The 23,447-nt window shown below is 39.8% G+C and overlaps 1 protein-coding gene and 1 long non-coding RNA gene across 7 annotated transcripts in view; one reads left to right on the forward strand and one right to left on the reverse strand.

Annotated features, from left to right (window-relative positions):
• Window positions 1-23,447, forward strand: part of DEUP1 (deuterosome assembly protein 1) — an 82,303-nt gene that overhangs the window by 56,693 nt on the left and 2,163 nt on the right. For 5 of the 6 annotated variants that reach the window (XM_019450076.2, XM_053900192.1, XM_053900194.1 and 2 more), the window contains 3 exons: window positions 4,944-4,967; window positions 8,194-8,390; window positions 14,269-14,383. In XM_019450076.2, the coding sequence (XP_019305621.2) occupies window positions 4,944-4,967; window positions 8,194-8,390; window positions 14,269-14,383 (336 nt within the window). The remainder of the gene's footprint in view (window positions 1-4,943; window positions 4,968-8,193; window positions 8,391-14,268; window positions 14,384-23,447) is intronic. The other variant, XM_053900195.1, reaches the window with a different exon arrangement.
• On the reverse strand, window positions 7,486-9,898 carry LOC128776194 (uncharacterized). Its single transcript, XR_008421250.1, has 2 exons — window positions 9,001-9,898; window positions 7,486-8,351 (listed from the first exon to the last, which is right to left on the reverse strand). It is a non-coding gene; the product is annotated as an uncharacterized LOC128776194 (long non-coding RNA).

A 23,447-nucleotide genomic window follows, 5' to 3' on the forward strand; every position in this document is an offset into this window, starting at 1 on the left:
GTGGGTTTGGTCTCTGAGATCAGGGAGACCAGGCAAAATTGTCAGCCAAGACCTGCCCAGGATAAGTGGCCCTGCTTGGCTCTGGGGAGGGAAAGATTCCTCACCAGCTCTCCCTGACAGGAGTCCCACACACCTGGCTCAGGAGTGAAGGGTTAGAAATAAATATGGGGGAAAAAAATAGTTACAGAGAGGGAGGGAGGCAAACCGGAAGAGACTCTTAAATACAGAGAACAAACTGAAGGTGGATGGGGGGTGGGAGAGAGGGGAAAGTGGGTGATGGGCATTGAGGGGCACCTGTTGGGATGAGCACTGGGTGTTGTATGGAAGCCAATTTGACAATAAATTATATTAAAAAAATAAATAAATATGGGACAGGGAGATGCAACAGGATGCCAACAACTTCCAAGGCTCCCTCGCTCCTCAAGAGAATATTAGAAAATGTTTGTCCCACAAGGAAACTAGCACTCATGTTTCAAGTCAGTGAGCCAGTTTCAACTTAGTTTCTTAAAACTTAACCTTTTTTCCAGGTTTATTGAGGTGTAATTGACAAATAAAATCGTATATGCTTAAATTGTACAATGTGATTGCATGTGTATATACATTGTGAGATGATTACGACAATCAAGTTAATTAACACATCCATCTTCATATAGTTGTGTGTGTGTGTGTGTGTGTGTGTGTGTGTGTGTGTGTGTACGTGTGGTCACAATGCTTAATATCTATCCTTTTAGCAAATTCCAGGTGTATAGTACAGTATTATTAGCTATAGTCATCATGCTGAATAGTAGATCCCCAGAACCTAGTCATCTTATAAATGAACCTAGTCATCTTTGACTCAACATCTGGCCTTTTCCCCTACCCCTCAGCCCCTGGCAACTGTCATCCTCCTGTCTACTTCTATGAATTTGGCTTTTTTTTAAAATTGAAGTATAGGTGACACCTAATGTTATATTAGTTTCTGGTGTGCAACATAGTGACTTGGCAATTCTGTACACTATGCAGTGCTCACCATGATAAGTATAGTTACCACCATACGAAGTCACCATACAAAGTTATTACAATATGATTTTGTTCCTTAATTCCACGTATAAGTGAGATAATGCAGTATTTGTCTTTCTCTGGTTTATGTCACTTAGCATAATGTCATCCGGTTTCATCCATGTTGATGCAGATGGCAGGATTTCCTTCTTTTTTATGGCTGAATAATATTCCATTGTGTATGTATATAAGTATATATACACAAATAACACATTTTCTCTATCCACTCATCCATACCTTGGCTATTATGAATAATGCTGCAATAACATGGGAATGCAGATGGTTCTTCTAAATACTGATTTCATTTCCATTAGATATATATCCAGAAGTGGGATTGGTGATCATATGGTAGTTCTATCTTTGTTTTTTTGAGGAACTTCCATACTGTTTTCCATAACGATGGTGCAAGATTACATTCCCACCAACAGTGTACAAGAGTTCCCTTTCCTCCACATCTTCACCAACACTTGTTATATTTTGCCTTTTTGTTAATAGCTATCCTACCAGGTATGAGGTGATGCCTCATTGTGGTTTTGACTTGCGTTTCCATGATGATTAGTGATGTCGATCACCTTTTCACATAACTTCTTATTCTTGGCCGCTTATGGGTCTTCTTTGGAAAACCGTATATTCAGGTCCTTTGTACATTTTTTAATTGCATTATTTGTTTGTGGGTTTTATTTTGTTTGTTTTGCTACTGAGTTGTATGAGTTTCTTATATATTTTGGAAATTAAACCCTTATCAGATATACGGTTTACAAATATTTTCTCCCATGAAGTTGCCTCTTCACTCTATGATTGTTTCCTTTGCTGTGCAATAAGCTTTTTTTTAGTTTTATATAGTGCCACTTGTCTATTCTTGCTTTTGTTGCCTGTGCTTTTTGGTGTCAAATACAACAAATCATTGCCGGAACCAATATCAAATATCTGTCTCCCCTCTGTTTTCTTCTAGGAGTTTTACAGTTGCAGGTCTTGTATTTAAGTCTTTAATCTACTTCCAGTTATTTTTTTTGTGAGTCATATAAAATAGAGGTCCAGTGTCATTCTTTTGCATGTGAATATCCAGTTTTCCCAATATTTATTGAAGACACTATCCTTTCCCCACTATGTGTCCTTGGTGCTTTTATTAAAGATCAGTTGACCGTATGTGTGTGGGTTACTTTCTGAGCTCTTTATTCTGTTCCCTATCTATACCATGCCACAATCACTACAGAATGTTTCCGTTCATTCCATACATATTTATTGAATACCTACTATGTATCTGACAGTATGCCAAGATTGTGAATAAGTCAGACTAGATCCTTGAACTTAGGAAACTTAATATTAGTAGAAGGAGACCAATTATTAGTAGATATGGACAATTAACTGGATACTTATGCTAAAGAGCAATAGGAAAGCTCAGAATTCAGGGGCACTGATAGGGATTACTTAACCCTTTCGTGGGAGTAATAAAAGGCATCTGGGGAGCAGTCAGCCATACAGATTGGTGGGAAAGAGTCATGCTGAAAGAACAGAATGTACAAAGACCAGAGATGAGGGAGAGTCAGGGAAACTTGGAGAACTGTATAATAACAAAGATCTGCAATGTATTGGGTGTTTACTCCATGCCTTATAATCTGCTGGACGCTTTACATACATAGTGTCTCTATCCTTATAACAAGTATGTGGTGGTTGGGTATGACGATATCATTTCACAGAAAAGGGAATGGAATCTTTATGTTTTTGAGTAACTTGCCCAAGATCATATAGCTTGTAAGTTGGTTTGGATAACTCCAAATGCATAATACTGCTATAATATCCTATGGTTCTCTCTGTTTCTTCTGTTTTATTCATTGGCTCCTCCCACTACTGTTCCTGCCTCTGCTCATTCCCCCAGTTTTGCTGTTGGCTCTTGCGCCTCTGGCTCCATGCTTTCCCTTAAAGGATAGATCCGTCAACCACTCCAAGTTACCTCCTCTGGATTACCTCGTGGCTTCTAAGCTCTCCCCTCCTTATCCCAGACACAACCTTTCCTTGTGTTCTTCTTCCTATCAAGAACATGTGCTCAATTTCCAATAGGAGGTTAGAACTCTTTATATTCCATGGCTTCCTTAATCTGGCTCTCCCACTTTGTGTCCCTTATAGTGACCTACAACAAACCCTCTGCTAGAGCTAGACCTGTCTCAGTCTCATCTGCATATGTGATGGTCACTTCTCATGCTCTTTCTTGCTTCCAGGCTTTCGCACATGCTTTCCTTCTACCTAAAAATTCCCTTTTCCCACTTCACATAGTTATGCCCTGTTAATGTTTTAGATAACTCAGCATAAATTTTACATGCTATACAAAATCTTCTTTGATTTTCCTCTGCTCTGCTAAGTGTCCCTCCTAGAAACCACCATAACATCCTTTATTTAACACCCATCATAGTCAGCTACCCATCCCCTTACCAGTAGGCCCATTGAGGGCAGTTACGGTCCAAGTTTACCATTATATCCAAGCACTTAGTACAGTGCCTGAACATAGGAGGCAGTGAAAAAATATTTTGTTAGATGAGTGAATGAACAAATGAATGAGTGAGTGAACAAATGAATGAATGAATGAATCCTTTATATATCCTCCACCTGAATGCTTTTCCTTAGCACTGAGTTTTGGATTGTCTTCCTTTATTTTTTTAACTGTTTAGTGTATGTATGTTTTGTCTCATCAGTCGTAGACTTCTTGATGGGAGAAGTGGACTATATTTTATACTTCTTCATAGAGGGTTTGGTATAGGATAGGGCTCAATGAATACTTGTGGATTTATGGGTCTCACCTGTAGTGTAAGAGGCATGAGTAAACTTTCATGGGAATTATTGCTCACATCATGAGAGATTGCCAGAGTGTTGTTTTATCTCACCTTCTGCATGATCTCAGTTGCCATTCATTGATTCAGAAACATTTGAGTTTATACTTGGTGCAGCATAATTTAATATATAATTATACTTTATATTATTCACTATTTTTTCATACATGTTAATTTAGTCTACTCGGTTTTATTGTATTTTCCATGAGAGCAGGGTCACTTTTTTGTACTTGATTACCTCTGTGGCACTTAGCACATATATATACAACATGTGTTTGTTTAAAGAGTGGTTAATTGGATGGATATCATAAAATGGAGTGCCATTGATGTGTGGCCTTCAGTGTGATGCCTTATTAAAATAGTATTTAATCATATATGCTTTATGTTGAATTGTAATTCATATAGAAAGTTAACTTTATCATTGTTCTCTCTTTTTTGTATGTGAAGATTCATAATTGACTTTGATAACTGAAATAGTCAAGCCACTCCCCAAAGAGAAAAATCTCAAGTGCCTATTGAATTTAAAAAAAAAAAAGAGCAAATATAATTCTTTGTTCTTTAAGAGTGTATGATCTGGGGCGCCTGGGTGGCTCAGTCAGTTAAGCTTCTGACTTCGGCTCAGGTCATGATCTCGTAGTTTGTGAGTTCGAGCCCTGCGTCGGGCTTTGTGCTGACAGCTCAGGGCCTGGAGCCTGCTTCAGATTCTGTGTCTCCCTCTCCCTCTGCCCACCCCTGCTCACTCTCTGTCTCTCTGTCTCTCTCTCTCTCAAAAATAAATAAACGTTAAAAATAATTTTTTAAAAAGTATACAATCTATTATGTTACTTTATGTAGCACTCATTAGTTTAAAGATTTCATACTAAAGAAAACTCCTATCTATTATGTGTTCAAATCCCACAATTAGATAGTTAATTCTTTCTGAAATAATTGTAATGGATAAATAAACATGGAATTAAAGGATTGGTGCTGAATTTTTACCCCAGGCAGTAAGAAACAAAATATTTACATCATTATTTTAGGGCTTCTAAAATATGTGGTATTTGGATAATATTCGAATAACAATTATCTTTTTTTCCTTTCCAGACAAGTGAAATCACTGACATTAAGGTAGGTCATTTCTAAATAACTAGAACTTTGGGAATTTTTCCACTTGACTAACTGTGAAGCGCCCTCTTTATCACACTTAGGGAAAGAAAGTTTAAACAAGGCCCTCACCCAGTGGTAGGGGCCTGCCCTCAGTCATTAGCTGTCCCTTGCTCCCAGCTATGGCAGCTCCCCTTTCCCTCCACTGAGTCTGTGAAGGAACTGCCCGCCTGGTTGGTAACTCTTCCTCGGGTCTCAGAGAGATACTTTTAAAACTGTAACAGTTTTACAGTGGCTCTGAGAAAGACGTTTCCCTTGGATTTGTGCAAAAACAGTTAGTTACTCAGAGAAAAGTATGAGTGTTTACCTGTATTTCCCTGGGTAGCTAATGAGAAATCAAGTTTTTCATGATAGTTTTTTTTGTGATTCCATATTTACTTAGGCCCGTGAGTATATTTATTAAATTTTCCTGCATCTAAGAAACGTGCCGTAAAATCAGATTTCATCAGAATTCAGAATTGGTGGTAATTTTTAAGACTCATTTGCTCATCTGCCCTTCACCATCCGTGAAGTTTGCCAAATAAAATAATAGCATAAAAAATTACTACCCTCACAACAATCTAAAACATCCATTTATGTATTAAAAATTAATATACTAACCATAAAACAAAAACATGGTTAAAGCCTGTCCTTCTGTAGAAGTACTTTGTTAGCCTATTATTGTTGAACATACGTGAATTTAAAAGAAAAAGTGTAACATAAAATACTGTTCTTCAAACACTGCAGGAATTTAACTGGCCTCATGCTGGCATGCCAGAGTAAGTAAGTACTAGGAAGTTTTGCCATTTCGAGAATGAAGCAATGGATTAAAACTACAAAACCCTAAAATTTGAGGGAAGAAAATTTTAGCTAACAGGCCTATCAAATAACCCATCAGAAATACAGTGGTAGAATTTAATCAGTGCCTATTTTCACACGATAACCCATCTAGTGAAGGATATAGTCCTGACATTACTAGAAAAGCCTTTAAGAAAAACATGAAATGAGAGAGCCCAAAAATGTTGTCGTCAAGGAAAATGGAATATGCTTTTAAATATAAATCATGCAAATACATTACCTATGTAATTTTTTCAGGTCATGCTCACAACACTTATTTAATTATGGTGCATTTAGAAAATTATAGAGTCTTTTAAAAAATTATTACTATCATTCTTAATTACTTTAAACCAACATTGGGCCAAAAAGAATCACAGACGAAATCTAAATTTGTAGAAAAGGCTTGAACAAAATTATAACCGAGCAGCAGACCATCAAGAATTACATATTTTGATGAATAGATTTTTTTTAGAGTAAAATTTTCAATCTTTCATGAACTTTCTCGACCAGATCTGTTCATATGAATACTTATCTTAGGAAGGGCAAAATTTCATGAGATGGCCTCCTTTATATTTATTATAAGTCTACTCTAATTTTAAAGATTTTTTAAATTTATTTATTTATTTATTTATTTATTTACTTATTTATTTTTGAAGGAGAGACAGAGACAGAACATGAGCAGGGGAGGAACAGAGAGAGAGGGAGACACAGAATTCCAAGCAGGCCCTAGGCTCTAAGCTGTCAGCACAGAGCCCGATGCGGGGCTCAAACCCACAAAGTGTGAGATCATGACCTGAGCCAAAGTTGGACGTTTAACCGACTGAGCCACCCAGGTGCCCCAATCTACTCTAATTTTAGAATAAACAGTCCTTTCTCTTGGAAAGCATGTTACAGATTACTCTTGTATCTGCACTGATGTATCTCAATGAGCAAACGTGAAGACCTACAAAAGGCAAGGGCCTAACAAGCAGAGACATACCTTTAATGATCCTTCTATTCCAAAGGGCACCTTGGTCAATAGCTGTATAAGCACATAACCCTTTCTGTGTTGTTCTGGGGCAGTTTGGCCTCCTGAAGAATCTTCTTTCAAAGGTGGGACCTTTCTAACGGTTCATGAACTTCTATAACACATTAGGCAGTAAACAGAAAATGTAGTAAGCAGGCTTGGCCTTTGAAAGCAAAAATTAAAACAAATAGGTAAACCTTTTTAATACCTAATATGTACACATTTCTACACTTAGGAATCCTGATACTAATATGATATATAATATTATGTGAATAATATAAGACATGCAGTTAGTAAAAATAAAAATAATGACTTTATGGGATGCCTAGGCCATGAAGTGGCCTACATGCCAAAACCTTACATTTAGAAACTTCAAAATAAAATTTCTAAGACCTATTCATCTATAGTCTTATGGGCTTATAACCATAGAAATTTGGAGCTTCAAAGATGATACTTTACCCATGTCATACTTTTTGTGCTAAAATATTACCCTCTGACAACAGAGAACTCTTGTTGAATCAGCAACTACATGACCCACAGATATCTAAATCACAGGACTAGAAAGGACCATGTAGTCATTTAAAGCATTTTCATGAGTTTTTGTGTGAGACTATGTCCTGTTTTTTTAAACTCTGTGAGAAGAAAAGTGTAGACTCTCCATAAAATTTCTTACAGCATTTAATTCAAAACTCATCAGAAATCTTTGTTCTTGCTTTGTAAACCGCTCATTTTGTGATCTGAACATGTTTCATATCCCCTTCTTAGGACACATTAAGATTAGGTGGTGCATACCAGATATCAAAACTACATCATGAAGCCGCATTCCTGAAGACTAGTACTGCCACAATTTCAACTGTTAGATCTTTGCTCTCAAATGGTCCAGAATCAGACTCCAGTCTGTATGGATTTAGTAGATAATTGTTCATCACCCAACAGTGGGGAATCGATGTGTGATTTTCTATAATGACATATATTATTGTAATCAGAGCAAAAAAATCTTCCAAAATTGAAATGTGTATTAATTCTGGTTCTATTATTAATGCTCGAAGGCATACCCTATAGACACGAAAACCCTTAAATCCAGCCAGTCTGTTCTAGAGAGAGAGAGAACACTAGTGCAGAAGTGAACACGGACAGTGGTGGATGCATTGCTCTCGTTGTGAAGCGTTCGGTGGCAGCTGTCGCTGAGTGTCCGTGTTGTGAGGAGATGAGGGCAGGAGAGGGCTTCAGGAGGCACACAAAGGTAGAGCCATGTCACTGGACTCAGATGAAAGGGTCTTACGACAGCCATGTCTAACTAAGTGCACAGAAAATACTCATTCCCTTATAAGGAACAGTTTTTTCAGTGATGGTTTTTCCATTCTCTAGAGTTTGGACTTCACTAACAGGGAACATTCGAGGCATACATCTATTAACAAACTGGAACACGAGAATGAAAGGCTCCGAAATGATCTTGCAAAACTTCGCTCCAATGGCAAATCAGCATGGGCCAATCAAAATACCTATGAAGAAATGGGACGGTACACCTATCAAAACCAAATGAAAATGGAAAAAAATGAAGATAGGTATGTTAGCTCCATTGTATAAAGACACAACTGTACAAACATGTAATAGAAACATTTATTTTTAAACAACTCAACGGAGAACTTTTATATACTTTCTCTTCAATTGTTAACATTTTATTTGTAGTGATAATACAGTAGTATAGATATATTGTTTTCTATGAAATTCTGTGCTGTCAATAGCTTTCAAAATACAACAGTGAAATGGTAGTGTTACAGTGAATTCTACTTACTTCAAACCCTTCTTAGAAGCCGATGTGGCACACAAAGTATACAAAGAAGTAATCTTATTTTTTTATGTCATAAGAATAGAAAAACTAGATTTTAATATGTTACGTATATTGTTCAAACAGAATAGAAAATAGGTCACTTCTGACTTTCAAAATATACGCTTTATATTGACAACTCCAGCAGTAGCGACAAACTGTTGGTCCCTTCGTAGGAAAGGAATTGGAGGGTGGGTAAGAGGTTTTCTCTGAGCGAAGAGAAGCATGTGGAAAATTAGTATCTGCTATCCACAGGATCCCCTTTTAAAGTGCCTTAGTTCAAAATTTAAGTACATACGTCAACCATAAAATTAGACTAATTTATTCCACTTTAATAAAATACTTACAGAATCAAAACTGTCCTTGGCGGCTCTCCACTGTTTTTCCAAACCTGGGAAATTCTCAGCAAAATAAACAGGCTTCTTTTCTCCAGGATATCTTAGAGTCATTACTATGCTCTTGTGCATTGTGAGTTTCAGGAAGGGGTGTGGCATGCAACATTCCCCGAACTTCTTTAACATCAGATTTGTTAACATTTCATGGTGCCAAGAAATGGTGAATTGATAGGACCTAACTTCGATCCAACTTTTGCTCAAAAACTCATCACACTTAGCATGAAAACCTTACATACTGTTTGCATATAACATAATATTTACAACCTTGGGAAACGTACTTAAACTTTGTAAGCCTCAATTTCCCATCTGATAAATAGAGATAATAAGTATAAGGGGTTTTTTTGTGTGTGTGAGAATTACAGAAGAAAACATAGTTCCATATAAAACATATACTTCCACAAATTTTAGCCATTATTGATATTATTATTACTAATAAAATTGTTAGCATTTATAACAATATGAATACTTCTGCAACAACTCACAGTGCCAAAAAGTAGCTTTGGGTGGCCAAACAAATGGCTGAATCTGACATTCCCTCAGCCACAGTCCTGTGAGAAGGGGCGATGCCGGCCTATCTTTGTAACTAAGCACGCCCCATCTAAAGGTGGATAAATCCATAAATCCATGGGACATAGCAAAAAATATGTCTGTTCAACATTCTTGTGGACGTAGTGCAGCTCTCTCCCACTTGCATCCCCTCAACGCTGCACGTATTAGAGGTTATATCCTAATCCGATGCAAGAAATAGCAACCATTCAAAAGTGCTCAATTAACCTTTTTTCAAGACGTTCAGGAAGGAAATGAGGGCAGACTGGCTGCTATCCTAGAAACTAAGCACTGGGGGTGGGTTGCTGGCGGGGGGGGGGGGTGAGGAGTTGCAGGGAGGTGGGGGAGAGGCGGGGGGGGGTGGTGCTGTCTGGGTGCAGGTGGCAAAGTACAAACAGTGTGGGGGCGGATGTCACTGTCCGCTGAGGCCTAGCCACGGGCCGGTTCTGTGGTGCCCGTGCCCGGGTGTTCCGGCCTCTATAACTGAAAACCTGTCTCCAGAAGAGGTCTCATCTTGATTGTGGTATAGAAATATTTTTTCTGATATAGAACAAACCCTTCTCAAAATGCTTCCCTACTCCACAGACTCATGTCTCCGTGGGTCAAATCACGACCCCACGCATTTGGTTCTTTTATTGTAAGAGAAAAGCAGGCCCCTAAAGCTGTTAGGGCCTTCCTGGGCACGTTAGTACTGGTCTGTATGGAGCACCCATTAGGCGCAGAACGTTGTTTCCTATTCTTGCTTGTTGGGAACAACTTTGAAAGCCTTGGGTGAAGGTACCAGGTGCCGTCATTTAGAAGACAGTTATTCCGCCTTTTATTATTTTTAAAAAGTAATTTTATTGTTTGGGTTGCCCCCTTTTTTCTTTGCTGGGCAGTACAGAATGTGTTAAAAGTGCCTAACAAAAACAAGACAGTAGGGGACGCAGAAAGCAACACAAGAGGTAAAATGCTCAGCAGGAGATGATCTTAATAAGCAGTCAGGACTACTCTTCCTGCCGCAGAGCCTCGTGTCCTGCCAGCCTCATCTGTTGAGAGTTTCATTAAATTTGTTTTAATGCCTTGCCTGATTTCAGTGTTCTCCTGTGACCTGATTTTTAAGAGAAACAGCATTTCAAATGTTCTGAATAAATTATTGTCATGTAGAACCCAGTATGGGGAAAGCGTTGTTGAGTTGCAAGGACCCTGAACCCAGCAGTAGAGAGCTGTAAAATACATGTCTATTAGTTTTAGCAAATGAAAATGAAATGTTCCTTCTTTCCCTCACAGCACAGCTCAGTGAAGCCTAGATATATTTGTTAGGCATAGACATCATCGGAAAATACTGAGTCATATTTACATAGTGCTGGCTAATGTCACAAGGTCTTATCAAACTATTTTAGAAAGGAAAAAGCTTTTAGGCAAACGTATATGAAGATGAAGTTCCACAAAATGTTTAAGCCAATTTTTTAGGCACTCCCTCCTTTTAGCTGAGGAAGATTTGCATAATACATCTTTAAATAATCTTTTGTCCGCTTGGAAGTAACCCAATTTTTGTTGTTGTTTTTCATTCCTATTAGAAGTAATAGGAAGTTCTTCATGCTCATCCACTTGAAAATGTGAAGCATTTTGGGATATTCTAACAGATTTGCTTTCCGATAAGAAAGTTATTCAGCACTTAAAGAAATTATGAATAAGATGCAATTTAATTTGGTGAGGATGTATTGAATTTTTAAAATTTTTTAAAAAATTTATTTATTTGGGGGCACCTGAGTGGCTCAGTCGGTTGAGTGTCTGACTTCGGCTCATCACAGTTCGTGGGTTCAAGCCCCGCAGCGGGCTCTGTGCTGACAGCTTGGAGACTGGAGCCTCCTTTGGACTCTGCGTCTCCCTCTCTCTCTGCCCCTCCCCTGCTCATGCTCTGTCTCTCTCTGTCTCAAAAATAAATAAACATTAAAAAATTTTTATTTATTTTGAGAGAGAGCACGCGAGCAGGGGAGGGGCAGAGAGAGAGGGAAACAGAGAATCCCAAGCAGGCTTCGCTGACACAGGCTTGATCTCACAAACTGAGCGACCATGGCCTGAGCCGAAATCAAGAGCCGGATGCTTAGCCAACTGAGCCACCCAGGTGCCCCTGTATTGAATATTTTAAAAGTTTTTAAAAGTCAGAGTTTTGTAGTTTAAGGATGAAAGCTAATTTGAAATAGTGCTACCCAGAGCAATTAATATGTGACTAATTTTAATGACAACTCAATTTTGTAATAAATGGAGTTTCTTCTCTATATATGATACATACTTAAAGTTTACATCATGTACAGGAAAGAGTTTAGTAATCCTCACATTAATCATTAAAATTGCTTCAAATGTAGTTCATAAATAAAAAGTTTCTAATACTAAGAAAATCACAAAGTCGGTAGGTTTGTCATAACCACTCTCACAGGATCCCTTGTCAAGGAACGAACAGTCATCTAGAAGCAAAAAAGCAAGTTGAGAAAATTTTGCGCCAAGGTGTTAAGAAGAAACAAAACATAGCAGGCTGAGCAGTTGTGGGCCGGGAAATAATGAGTTGTTCAAAGAACCGGGAGCATCATGTGGAGCGTTAGAAGGTGAGGCTGAAGCAGGCAAATTAGCCGTTTGTGAAGGGATCCTATTCCATGCTGAGGACGTTATCCCATAGCCCGGGGAAAATTAACTGAAGGCCAGGAAGGGATGGACAGTTAGACACGTCTGAAAATTGCAGACAGTGGACCCAGGTCTCAAGTGGGCAGAGTTCTGTTCCCAACAACAACAGAGGCCTGCTTTCCTGGCAGAAGTAGGCAGAGGCCTTGGACTAGGGCCTGTGGAAAAGCTGACTGGACAGACCAACTCGTGAGAGGCTACTAAAAGCCGTCCGAAATAATTCCGAGGAGCTTTTAAAATGATATACTGAGCATTTCTTGCAAGGTGGTTTAGGAAGTATTTGAATCGCTGCATTCTAGAAGAAGAACTTTTCAGCTATAAAGACGATTTAAAGCAAAAGTACTTTACTCCCTAATGTAGTCTTTCCTTTCAATCTCTGCATTTTATTGATCGTACAATAAAAGAATGTTCACATGTAAGTTTTAGTAATTAACACTATAAAACTGTATCGATACGTCCAAAGCCAAGTGGATAATTGAGAGAATTCTTTAGATAATTTAGGACAAATAACACTTTCCCTGAAATCTTTGTATAATTGAGATTACAACGAGATATATCTTTCTTGAGTCACTTCTATAATTATCTTATTTTGTCCCACTGTGCTTTAAAGTATAGATGGGAGCCTCCCTCAAATTAAAAGGTTCAGCTGAAGATTCTATGCAGATGTACTATGCAATTGTTATAATTCTATCTGAATTGCGGATGTTTCATCTTAACGTGCACATCATAAACCATGTTATTTCAGTTTAATTTGCTGTTCTGTTTCCATGGTAATTATGGTTTGGGAGAATGGATTTTAAAAAAGATATATTTCAAGATAAGTAAAAACGGAAAGCACGTTGTGTTTGTTTTTTATGTCCTAATTTACAGATGTCTCACTTAACTTTTATTGCTATTTGTATGCATCGCTTTGAAATGTTTACATAATAAGAAACCAGTCTGTGGAGACAGATAGTCTTTGGATAAGAACAGAGAACAATGATGTAAATTTGTTTGAACCGTGCAAAATTCAAATGTGAAGGCTTTGAAAATGGTAAATCATTACCTATGGAGAATTTGAATAATCAGTAAAAATGAATAAATAAGTTTAAGGTGAAGGGATTCTTATGTTTCCTGGGCTTTGATGATGTTGATTAAATTTCAACCCCAATTTCATGAGTTAATGTGCAGAAAGATATTTATTCAGTTCTGAACAGCTCATACCATAGGATCTTTTTATGTAAAATTTTAAGGCAAGTTCGTTTGGTTTTTTTGTTTTATTATTCATTTGTTTAGTCAGCATACGAAAATTTTAAATCTCACTGGTCTTTTATTCAGTTTCATCTTCTACTTTATATGTTAGCACAAACAACCGATTCTGTACTGTACCTTCCACCCAAACTGTGGAGTGCAAGTCTCCTAACAACTCATTTTTTATCATTGAAAAAACTAAAGTCACAGAAAGATCTAAGGACCTTCTGCTTAAGGTCAAGGTCATACAACTAAGTGTGGAAGAGCTAAGGAGAAGATATTAATTGAAAATACGTTACAAATTATTAAACCCTATAGGAATTAGAATTATTGTACAAGGACTTATTCTGGCATCAAACAAACAAAACAAAACAAAACAAGTATAATTCTGTTAAGAAAGCCAGCAAGGTTAAGTGAACTACAGAATACAAAAAGAGGATTATTTAGACTTCTCGAGGGCAGCATTGTTAGCTGTTCTGAGATTTTTCTGAAACGGGTATCATGTTTTTTAATTAAATGGCAAAGAGATTTGAAAGTAACATAGAAAAGGATGCAACAGAGGCAATAAGGATAGAAGAATATTTTTAACAATTACAAAGTTTTCTGTCCATTATTAACCATTAGAAATGACTTACCAGGAAAATTATTTTCAAAGAGACCCTGAGATAAGCCCAAACATTTTGTGATGCTCTCCCCCCTGTGAGACATCAGAGAAATTTAAGTGCTTAGCTACATGAACCAGCAGTATCCTTGGTGGTGGTGATGACGACCATCCTCCTCTTTTAGACTTAGCCAAGACCGGGAGCCCAACAGAAGTGTGACACCTCCTCTGCCGCCTTTGCCATTTCAAACCAGAGAAATGACAAGTCCCCTGGTTAGCGATGACGAAGTGTTCCCACTGGTGAGTTGCTGGTTGTGGTTGTTTTTTTCCTTGAAGGACTGATGACTTTTACAGTGATACCTATATACTGGTATATATACACACAGTTGTTGGGGGAAAAAAAAAAATTGTTGCTTCTTGACTAGGACTCCAAGGTGGGCCTGTGCATTATTTTGGCCATGCCTTTCTATAGAAGGAAAAGAGATCCGTAATGTTTCATGAAGTATTTCAATCTCTGGTTACTCACCTCTAATGCAGGCCAGAATTATGGGGGATGCTTTTGAAAATCTTGAGTGCTTGGGACTTATCCCTAAACATCCCACGAGCCCTCCACGATCTGAATATTTTAAAGAGCTACAAGTGATCTTTTATGCCTGTTTTAAAAAATCTTTTCTATTGACTCTGACATACATATAGAAGCTTGCACAAATCAGAATTGGACAGCTTGATGAATTAGCACAAAGGGCACATCAGTGTAACTACTACCCAGGTAGAACAGAACATTGGTAACACTCCAGAGGCACCCCTCACGTCCCCTTCCAGTCACTCCTTCGACTTGCCCCCAAGGTAACCACAGTCCTGACTTCTAACGTCATATATTTGTTGTGGCCATTTGTCGATTTTACGTAAGGAGAATCATATTACCTGTGTCCTTTGTGTCTGGCTTCTTTTGCTCAGCATTATTTCTGAGACTCGTCACCCGTATTGTTTTATATGGCTGTACTTGATCCATTTTTGTTTCTCTGTAGTATTCCATTGTATATAAATGCTACGTAGAATGACACCACAATCTACCCATCCTACTGTCAACAGATGTTTGAGTTATGTCCTGCTTGGGAATAGCTCTGCTAAAAGCATTCTTGCATATGTCTCTGGGTACACATGGGTACACGTTTCTATTGGGTTTACTTCTAAGAGTGGAGCTGCTAGGTCATAGGATAAGCTGCATAAGGTCAGCTTTTGGAGGTAGTGCCGAGCGGTTTTCCTAACTGCCGGAGCCAGTTAATGCCCCAATAAGTAGTCTATGAGTGTCCTTGTTACATATTCTTTCCAACACTTGGCATTATTTGGTCTTTTTCCTTTTAGCTTTCCTGGTCAGTGTGTAGTAACTTCCTATTGTGGTTTTAATTATTTGTCTGGTGACTAATGGAGTTGAGGACTTTTTCATGTATTTATTGGCCATTTTGATATTCTCCTTCGTGAAGTGTCTGTTCAGTTTCCTTGCCTAATTTTCTCCTTCATGAAGTGTCTGTTCAGTTTCCTTGGCTAAAGTTGGATTGTCTTTATTCTCATCGATTTGTATGAGTTCTTTACATGTTCTGAAGATAAGTCCTTTGTTGATTATATATATCGCAGATATCTTCTCCCGTTCTTAACTTGACTCTTCACTTAAGGGTATCTTTTGGTAACCTGAAGTTCCTAATATTAATACATCCAAACTTACGAATCTTTTCCTTTATGGTTAACATTTTTTGGTATGCTATTTAAAACTTTTTTCATCCCAAGTTATAAAAATATTATTCTACGTTACCTCCTAGAACCTTTGGCTCTTTACCTTTTGTGTTTACATCTACGCCTGGAATTGCCTTTTACCTATGGTGCAAGGTAATATTCTCAATCCCTTCTCCTGTGGAAATAGCCGGTTGAACTTGCACATGTCTTTCAGTCCTGTAGATTCTATTTTTTTGTTTAGTTTTCTTGATCTATTGTACTAAGACCTCCAGGAAATGTTGAGTAGCGGCCGTGGTAGAGCCTGCATCTTTCTCTCCTCAGTTACTGCAGAGGGAAAGCTTTACGATATTTGCTAGAGGTGTTTTGTAGATTTCTTTTAAAGATTAAGGAAATTCCCTCTTATTTCTAGATTGCTAACTCTGTTCATGAATTGATATGGAATTTTATCCAATACTTTTTCTGCCTCTTTTGACATTACCAAAAAGAAAAAAGAAAAAAAAAAGAAACAACCATGTGAGTTTTCTCTTTTGCTTGCCTAATGTGATGTATTTCTCGATTTTCGGTTGTTAACCCACCTCTGAATTCTCGGAATCAACTCCACTCGATAGCTGGATTTGGTTTGCTCACGTTGGCTTAGAATTTTTGCTTCGTGTTCCCTAGAAGAATTAGCCTGTAGTGTTCCTTTGCTGTCCTTGTCAAGCGCTGATATCAGATGACGCTGACCTCATAAGACAGGGAAAGTGTTCTTCATTTCATATTCCTCTGTTTCCTCATTTTCCTTGGCAATCTGTGTTGGTTTCTATGCAGAAGGTAAAAGAGCCAGCTCTCCCTGTCTTGAGAAGAGTGGCCTCGTGCAGGTTAATTTCGGATTTACATTTTTTGGCTCTTGACTTTTCATTTGATCCTCTTAGTTTCTAGTTCTGGGCTGAAATTTTCTACTTTATGATTTAATTTCTTGAACATAATAATCACAGGGTTTTTTAAAGTAGCTATTTACCTCAGAAAGTAAGTCGTACTGGTGGCAATTACTTTCACTTGTATTCAAAGTACATTGTGTAATTTTCACTGCCTCTCCCTGATATGCTAATGGATACAAATTATAAACAATGACAACAGAAAATGTCTAAACTGGATGGGGTGTCCCATGAGTACTTTACTGCTTTTCTGGAATCCATCACCTTCTTTTGGGAGAGACTGGAAGTCAGAGTCAAGCTATTTCGGAAGGAGATGACTTCAAACCATTAACTTTTGAAGTGTCAGAGACCTCTAAAGCCTTGAAATGCTCTTTTGTGTTCATCTCAACATAAAATGCCAAAGTTATCTGAAAAGAATAAAATTCTATGCCAACAAAGTAAACAAAATCAACTTCCTCATTGTAGTTGTAGGAACTACTAAGGGGACTTAGCCAATTCTGTATCGCAAATTTTTGATCTTGAAGGACTCCAAAGCAAGCATGTACTCCAGTGAGGCAAAAGGAAAACAAAACATGATGAATTGCTAAATGCCCCATGGTTCTAATATCAGATGATTTTAGCATTTTAGGATCGTTAGTCTCTGCTCAGATATCGCCTCATCCGAGATGTCTGAGCAGCCAACCTGTGGCGGCCCCTCCCTCTTCGATCCCTTGTCCGGTGTTTGTTTGTTTTCATAGCACTTCACCGTAAGACATTTTATGTCTGCTTATTTGTTTGCCTCCCTCCCTTAGAATTTAAGCTCCATGAAAGCAGAGATTTTTTTTTTTCTGTCTTTGTTTTACCGTTGTAACCCCAGCACCTAAAATAGTGTGTGGTACTCGTAGGCACATAAAAAGCATACAAGGGTATCCATTGTATTAACTTAATAGACACTGGGCTTCCTTCTGTCTCTAAAATTCCACATTACTCCTTTGAGGACGTTCATGAGCCCCAGAGTCACTAGGAAAGAAAATTCTCTACTGTTTTAGGTCTGGGCGTGGGGAATTTAATCTGTGACAGGGCCCCAGAGTCTGAAAGACATAGCCCAGTCCACTGTTCTGAGTCCAGTGGTTTCCGTCAACTTCTGCATTTTAACTTCTATATCAGTACTGTCCCTACCGAGAGCACCAGCGACCTTCTAGTTGTTAATTAAATATGCTTTTAAGAACTCATCTTCCTTCATCATTTTTTCTTGAAACTCATATTCTCTGGCTTCTATTGAAGCCAATGACACTATTTTCCACTGATTTTTCCTGCTGCCTGTTTCCTGTTTCCCAGTCTGCTTCCAAGTTTCTCTCTCCTATGCCTGTCCTTAGATGTCATCGTTCGTTCATAAAATCAACCTGTATTACAAGCACCCAGGATATGGAAGGTTCTGTTTTAAACACATCTTTGATGAGACAGACAAGTCTACAGTCTAGTGAAAAAAAAGAGAGGAACCCCATTGATGGATGAATGAATAAACAGTGTTATAGACACACACGATGGAATACTATGTAGCCATAAAAAGGAGTGAAGTATTGATATATGCTATATTGTGGCAGGTGAACCTCCAAAATATTATGCTAAGTGAAAGCAATTAGCCACAAGAGGTCATATATTGTATTATTCCACCTATGAGAAGCGCTCAGAACAGGTAAATCATAGAAACAGGGTGCAGACTGATGGTTCCACGAGCAGTGCAGGGAGCAAGGAATGAGGATCAGTGGCTTGATGGGTTCAGGTTCCTTTCAGGATGATGAAAATATTTTGTAACTAGAGAGAGATGGTGGTTGCACAACATTGCGAATGTACTAAGTCAGAACCAAATGAACCAAACTGTTCATTTTTAAATGGTCTTATTTTATGTGCCCTGTACCTCAAAAAAGGGAAGGGACAACTAATGACTAGAAACAAATGAATATATAAGAAAATATCAAAGAGTGGTAAATTCTACGAGGAAAGAAAAGCCAGTGATATGATAGGAAGTGATGGCAGTGTGGGGAATTACTGTCAGTTGAGTGGCCAGGAGAATGAGGAGGGGACGCTGAGGGGGGACCTAAATTAACAGAAAAAGATCGAAAGACCTGGAGGAAGAGGGCTTCCGGCCGAGAGAACCACGAGTGCAAATCTGCAAGGCAGAAACAAGAGTAGTAAAGTTTGAGAACCAAAAGGGGGGTGGGTGGGGTCTGGAGCCTAGAAGGGGAGAGAGAGAATGGAATGAAAGGGGGCCAGAGAAGCAGTCAGAGGAAGGCCATATGCGGAGAGACTGTAGGCCATAGGAAGGAATTTGACTTTCGTTTCAAAAATACCTTTGAAAAGACCCTTTGAGTGCCAAATAAGTAATAAATTCTAGAGGGCCAAAAGGAGAAGCGGGAAGAACCATCTCCGGGCTCTTTTCAGTAGTCCGGGCAAGAGATGATGATGCTGGCTTGGCAGCGTGGACACAGAGTAACACAGCGGATCCAGGAAACGCTGTGGAGAACAGACCAGACGGACAGCAGGTTGGCTCTGGGGAGTGAGGGAAAGAGAGGACTGAGAGATGACTCCCAGGATTTAAGCCTGAGCATTGGGTGGAAACTAGCACCGCTTTCGGACCTGAAAGACTAGGGGAAGGAGCAGGGTTAGAGGAGAAAGTCATGATTTCTAGGTTGGGCATTTAAATTTAAAATGTCTATCAGACATGCAATTGGAGAGACCAGATAAGCGTTCGGATATGTGAATCTGGTATCTAAGGAAGAGATCAGCGCTAGAAGTAAAATATGGGGGTCATCAGCATAGGACTGGTATTTCAATCTATAGGACTGGATGAGTATAAATAGGGAAACTCCCAAGACCAGGCCTTAGACCACAATACTTAGTGGTCTGGTGGGGATCTTCAAGGAGAGGAGCAAAGTTTGATGGTGAAGAGCGGGGGGACCCATGAGTGACGAAGTTCATCTGCAGAAGCAGCTACTGAGAAGACAAGAAGGAATAGAATCCACAGTACAGATAGGAGTAAGAGTCCCTGAAACAGAGTATGGCCTGAAATATGGCTATGGTGCAAATGGGTGTAGAGAGGAAGGGGCTCCCTCCCGAGAAAGAGGCGAGGCCACCCGGTAATGAGTGAGAAAATGAATATACTAGTAGAATGGGCAGATGGTGTTAACTAACCTTTTGACACACGAGGTCCTGAACTGTAAGTAAAAGCAGCCCCTGCAGTAATAGAATTCCTCCTCCATCCACCCACCCCAGCATTCAGCTGCTCAGGTGCAGGCATGCGTCAGCACTTTATTTAGGCTTGGGTTTTACCAAGTACCTAGAACAGAGGAATGGTTACAACGATGGATCTGGAATATAAGCAGAATCAGAAGGGAATGGATGCTGTGAGAAAGTAGGAATATGAGACAAAATAAGCTGGAAGGGTAATGGGTGGGTTGCTGAAAATCTTGATTAGTAAATAATGAAGTTATCGTTGATGACAATGTCAAGAACGCAGCCATGGGAGTGGGTGCCTGAAATGAAGCACTCTCGTAGATTCCTTTTTTTTTTTTTTTTTGAGAAACAGAGTGAGACAAAGCGTGAGCGGGGGAGGGGCAGAGAGAGAAGGAGACAGAATCTGAAGCAGGCTCCAGGCTCTGAGCAAGCGGTCAGCACAGAGCCTGATGTGGGGCTCGAACCCACGAACTGTGAGATCATGACCTGAGCCGAAGTCGGACGCTCAACCGACTGAGCCACCCAGGCGCCCCCAAGATTCCATTTTTGAACTGCTGTTTTTATTTGCTTGTTTTGGATGATTTCAGTCAGACTCACAGCTTTAATTATCTATAACTTTGAAATATCTCTAATCCAAACCAACCTTTTGGGATCTGGATTGATATATCTCATTGTCTACATGACAGTCTGAGCCCCAAGTCACCTCTAACTCAGCATTATTTAAGATCAAATGCATTTTCTTCATTCATATATTAATTCAAAATTTTGTTTGAAATATACTCTGTGCTAGAAACTGCTAGAATCTGGAGAATCAAAAATAAATAAGACCTTACCCTTAATGGGTTCCTTCTACTGTTTTTCGTTTATCAATAAATGGCGTTGATGTCACCCAATCATCACTCAAGCCAGAAGTCATCTGAGATCAGGTTTCCTAGAATCTGAGATGAAGATTCCTATGAAAGTGATTTATTGAGGGTACTATTCTTGGCAGGAGGAGAGTCAGGGAAGCAGTCTAGGGGAAGGGAGAAAAGCTAAACAAGGATAAGATCTCAGCTAGAGAGGAGATTGGCGTGGTCTCACCAGGAGCTTGGGGCACAAATTGCACAACAGAGTTGGTTCCCCCGGAGACAAGAAGTCTGGCATTTTGTACCCCCTGTCAGTCAGTCATTGCCTCTTAGAGGAGAAGGGAATGGGCTGAGGCGGGTATTACAACTTCCCAGATGAGGCAGAAGGCTCCGGTTCAGCTGAGGGCAGGTCTCCAGAGAACCAACACCCACAGCAGCTGGAGGACAGATGCACCAGCCTGGTGAAGGAAATTCCAGTAGGGCACCAACAGCATCCACTATAGTCCACCTCTTGAACCACTCAGATCCGTGTTCAACTCCTGTTGTTCATTCCACTCAGACCTGTCTTCTCCAAGATTCTGACTGGTCATAATTTCTGGGAAAACCTATAAGAGGAGGGTTGCTACAACTTGATGCTACAACCGGTCTCAAGGACTTGATAGACACCATTCCCTCACCCATTCTAGATTCCCCTCCCTCTCAGCTGGCCAGGTAGCTTGCCTTGTGGGGTGAGCCCCTGGTTCCCATGGCCTTATCCGGATGTGGTTTGCCATTTACAGTTAAAACTGGGCATGAGAGTATTCAAAGAAACCTCAGTGGCTCGCCTAAACATAAAACATATTCTTCACTGCCCCCATTATACAGTAGTAGCCTTTGTAATGATTAGGGCCAGGTACCCCTGCCAGTATAGCACCTCTTTTCTGTGCCTCTGAACTGCCAGCATGAGGAGCCCAAAGTGGCTAGGTGCCAGCTAGTGCTTTAAGTGTAGTGACACTCTTACAGGTCTCTTGGTGGAGGCATTTCTCCCTCTGAGACCCGGGACCTGTAGATCAACAGAGCCTAAAGATACAAAGACAGAAGGTACTAATTCTCCAAGTGGGTCAACAGAAATGATAGAGTGGAGCCATTCCTACATCCTCCGTTTCATTCCCAGATTCGTGTATTCTACCTGTTGGAAATACAGTAGCATATAAGGGCCATTGGTTTAAAGTCTATACCATATCCTGACGAATAGTACCCCATCCTCACAAGTTAAAATTTGCAAGCTGATGCCTCAGTTCTGCCTTCAAGAAGCCTATCGGGCTAGCATCCTCTAGATGGTGCTATATGTGGTAAGACCAATGAATACCATGGTCATGCCCCCACTGCCGTACTCCTCTGCTTTAAGGTAGGTTCCTTTACTACTAATCAGGATCCCACGTCAGTAAATCAGTCTCTCTGCGAGCTTTCAGGTAGTGGTCAAGGCCAAGGCCCTTCAGGCAGGAAAGGCAAACCCATACAATATATGTCAGTGCTGCTGGTAAGGATGAAACATTGCCCTTTCCAAGGTGTCAGGGACCTGGTGTAAACAAATTGCCACCAAGAGGCTGGTTGGTCTCTTTGAGGGATGGTGCCATGTCAGGAACTCAGCTCTAGTCTGTATTGCAAGCAGATCAGACATTCAACAAGCAACAGTTCACTAAATTAACCTTGGTGAAAGGGAGACCATGCTGTTGGGCCCGTCCATAATTTCCACCAGAGTGGCCAAGGACAGAGGCTAGATCAAGTCATCATACCCGCTTCTTAGATGCTCTGTCTCAACTCAGTAGCATTACAGGAACTGTTTTGTCAACAGTAGACGGTTTTCTGCCCCAGGTGGCATGGCCTTGGCTTCAAAATCTTAAGGGTCTTCAATGCAACTTGACTCGTGAAACTTTGCAGAGGCTGCACAAAGCAATTTTTTTTCTGTATCAGAGATTCTTCTAGTATGGGATCTTCCAAGTCATTTTGCCCAGGTGGTAGGACTGCTCGTACCCCATTCCCAACCTACTGCAGTGTCCTTTCTTGCTCTGGGCTCTACCGCAAACACAAAATGAAACAGAAACAGCCTTCTGTGTCACCCAGTAAATGAGTCAGATTATTCCACCCAAGAGTGGAAGATGCTGCTTCCAAAACCTGAAGAGACCTACCAAGCTTTGTGCTTCTTTAGTGATAAGAAATGCAAGGTGCATTAATTTGTGCTTAAGAGATATTCTACCATGCTCCATATAACTGGACACCTAAAAACGTGTCAAGCCCAGGGCTCCTGGGTGGCTCAGTCGGTTAAGCATCCAATTTTGGCTCAGGTCATGACCTCACAGTTTGTGGGTTCGAGCTCCATGTCGGGCTCTGTGCTGACAGCTCAGAACCTGGAGCCTGCTTCGGATTCTGTGTCTCCCTCTCTCTGCCCCTCTCCCGCTCTCTCTCGCTCTCAAAACAATAAATGGATATTAAAAAAAATATTTTTTAAGTGTCAAGCCTGTGAACCATTTATGGGGTTTATCTTTCACTCTCTGGATGGAGTGTGTCCTTCCAAGCCTTCGACATACTTGCCACTTCCTGCTCATCAGATCTTAGCGTGATGTTAATGTTACTACATTATGCCTTATAATTTACAGCCCTTGGAATGTCCAGACGGCCCAG

This window comes from Panthera pardus, unplaced genomic scaffold (genome assembly GCF_024362965.1).
Source record: "Panthera pardus isolate Hobbes unplaced genomic scaffold, ASM2436296v1 HiC_scaffold_12, whole genome shotgun sequence".
NCBI lineage: Eukaryota > Metazoa > Chordata > Mammalia > Carnivora > Felidae > Panthera > Panthera pardus.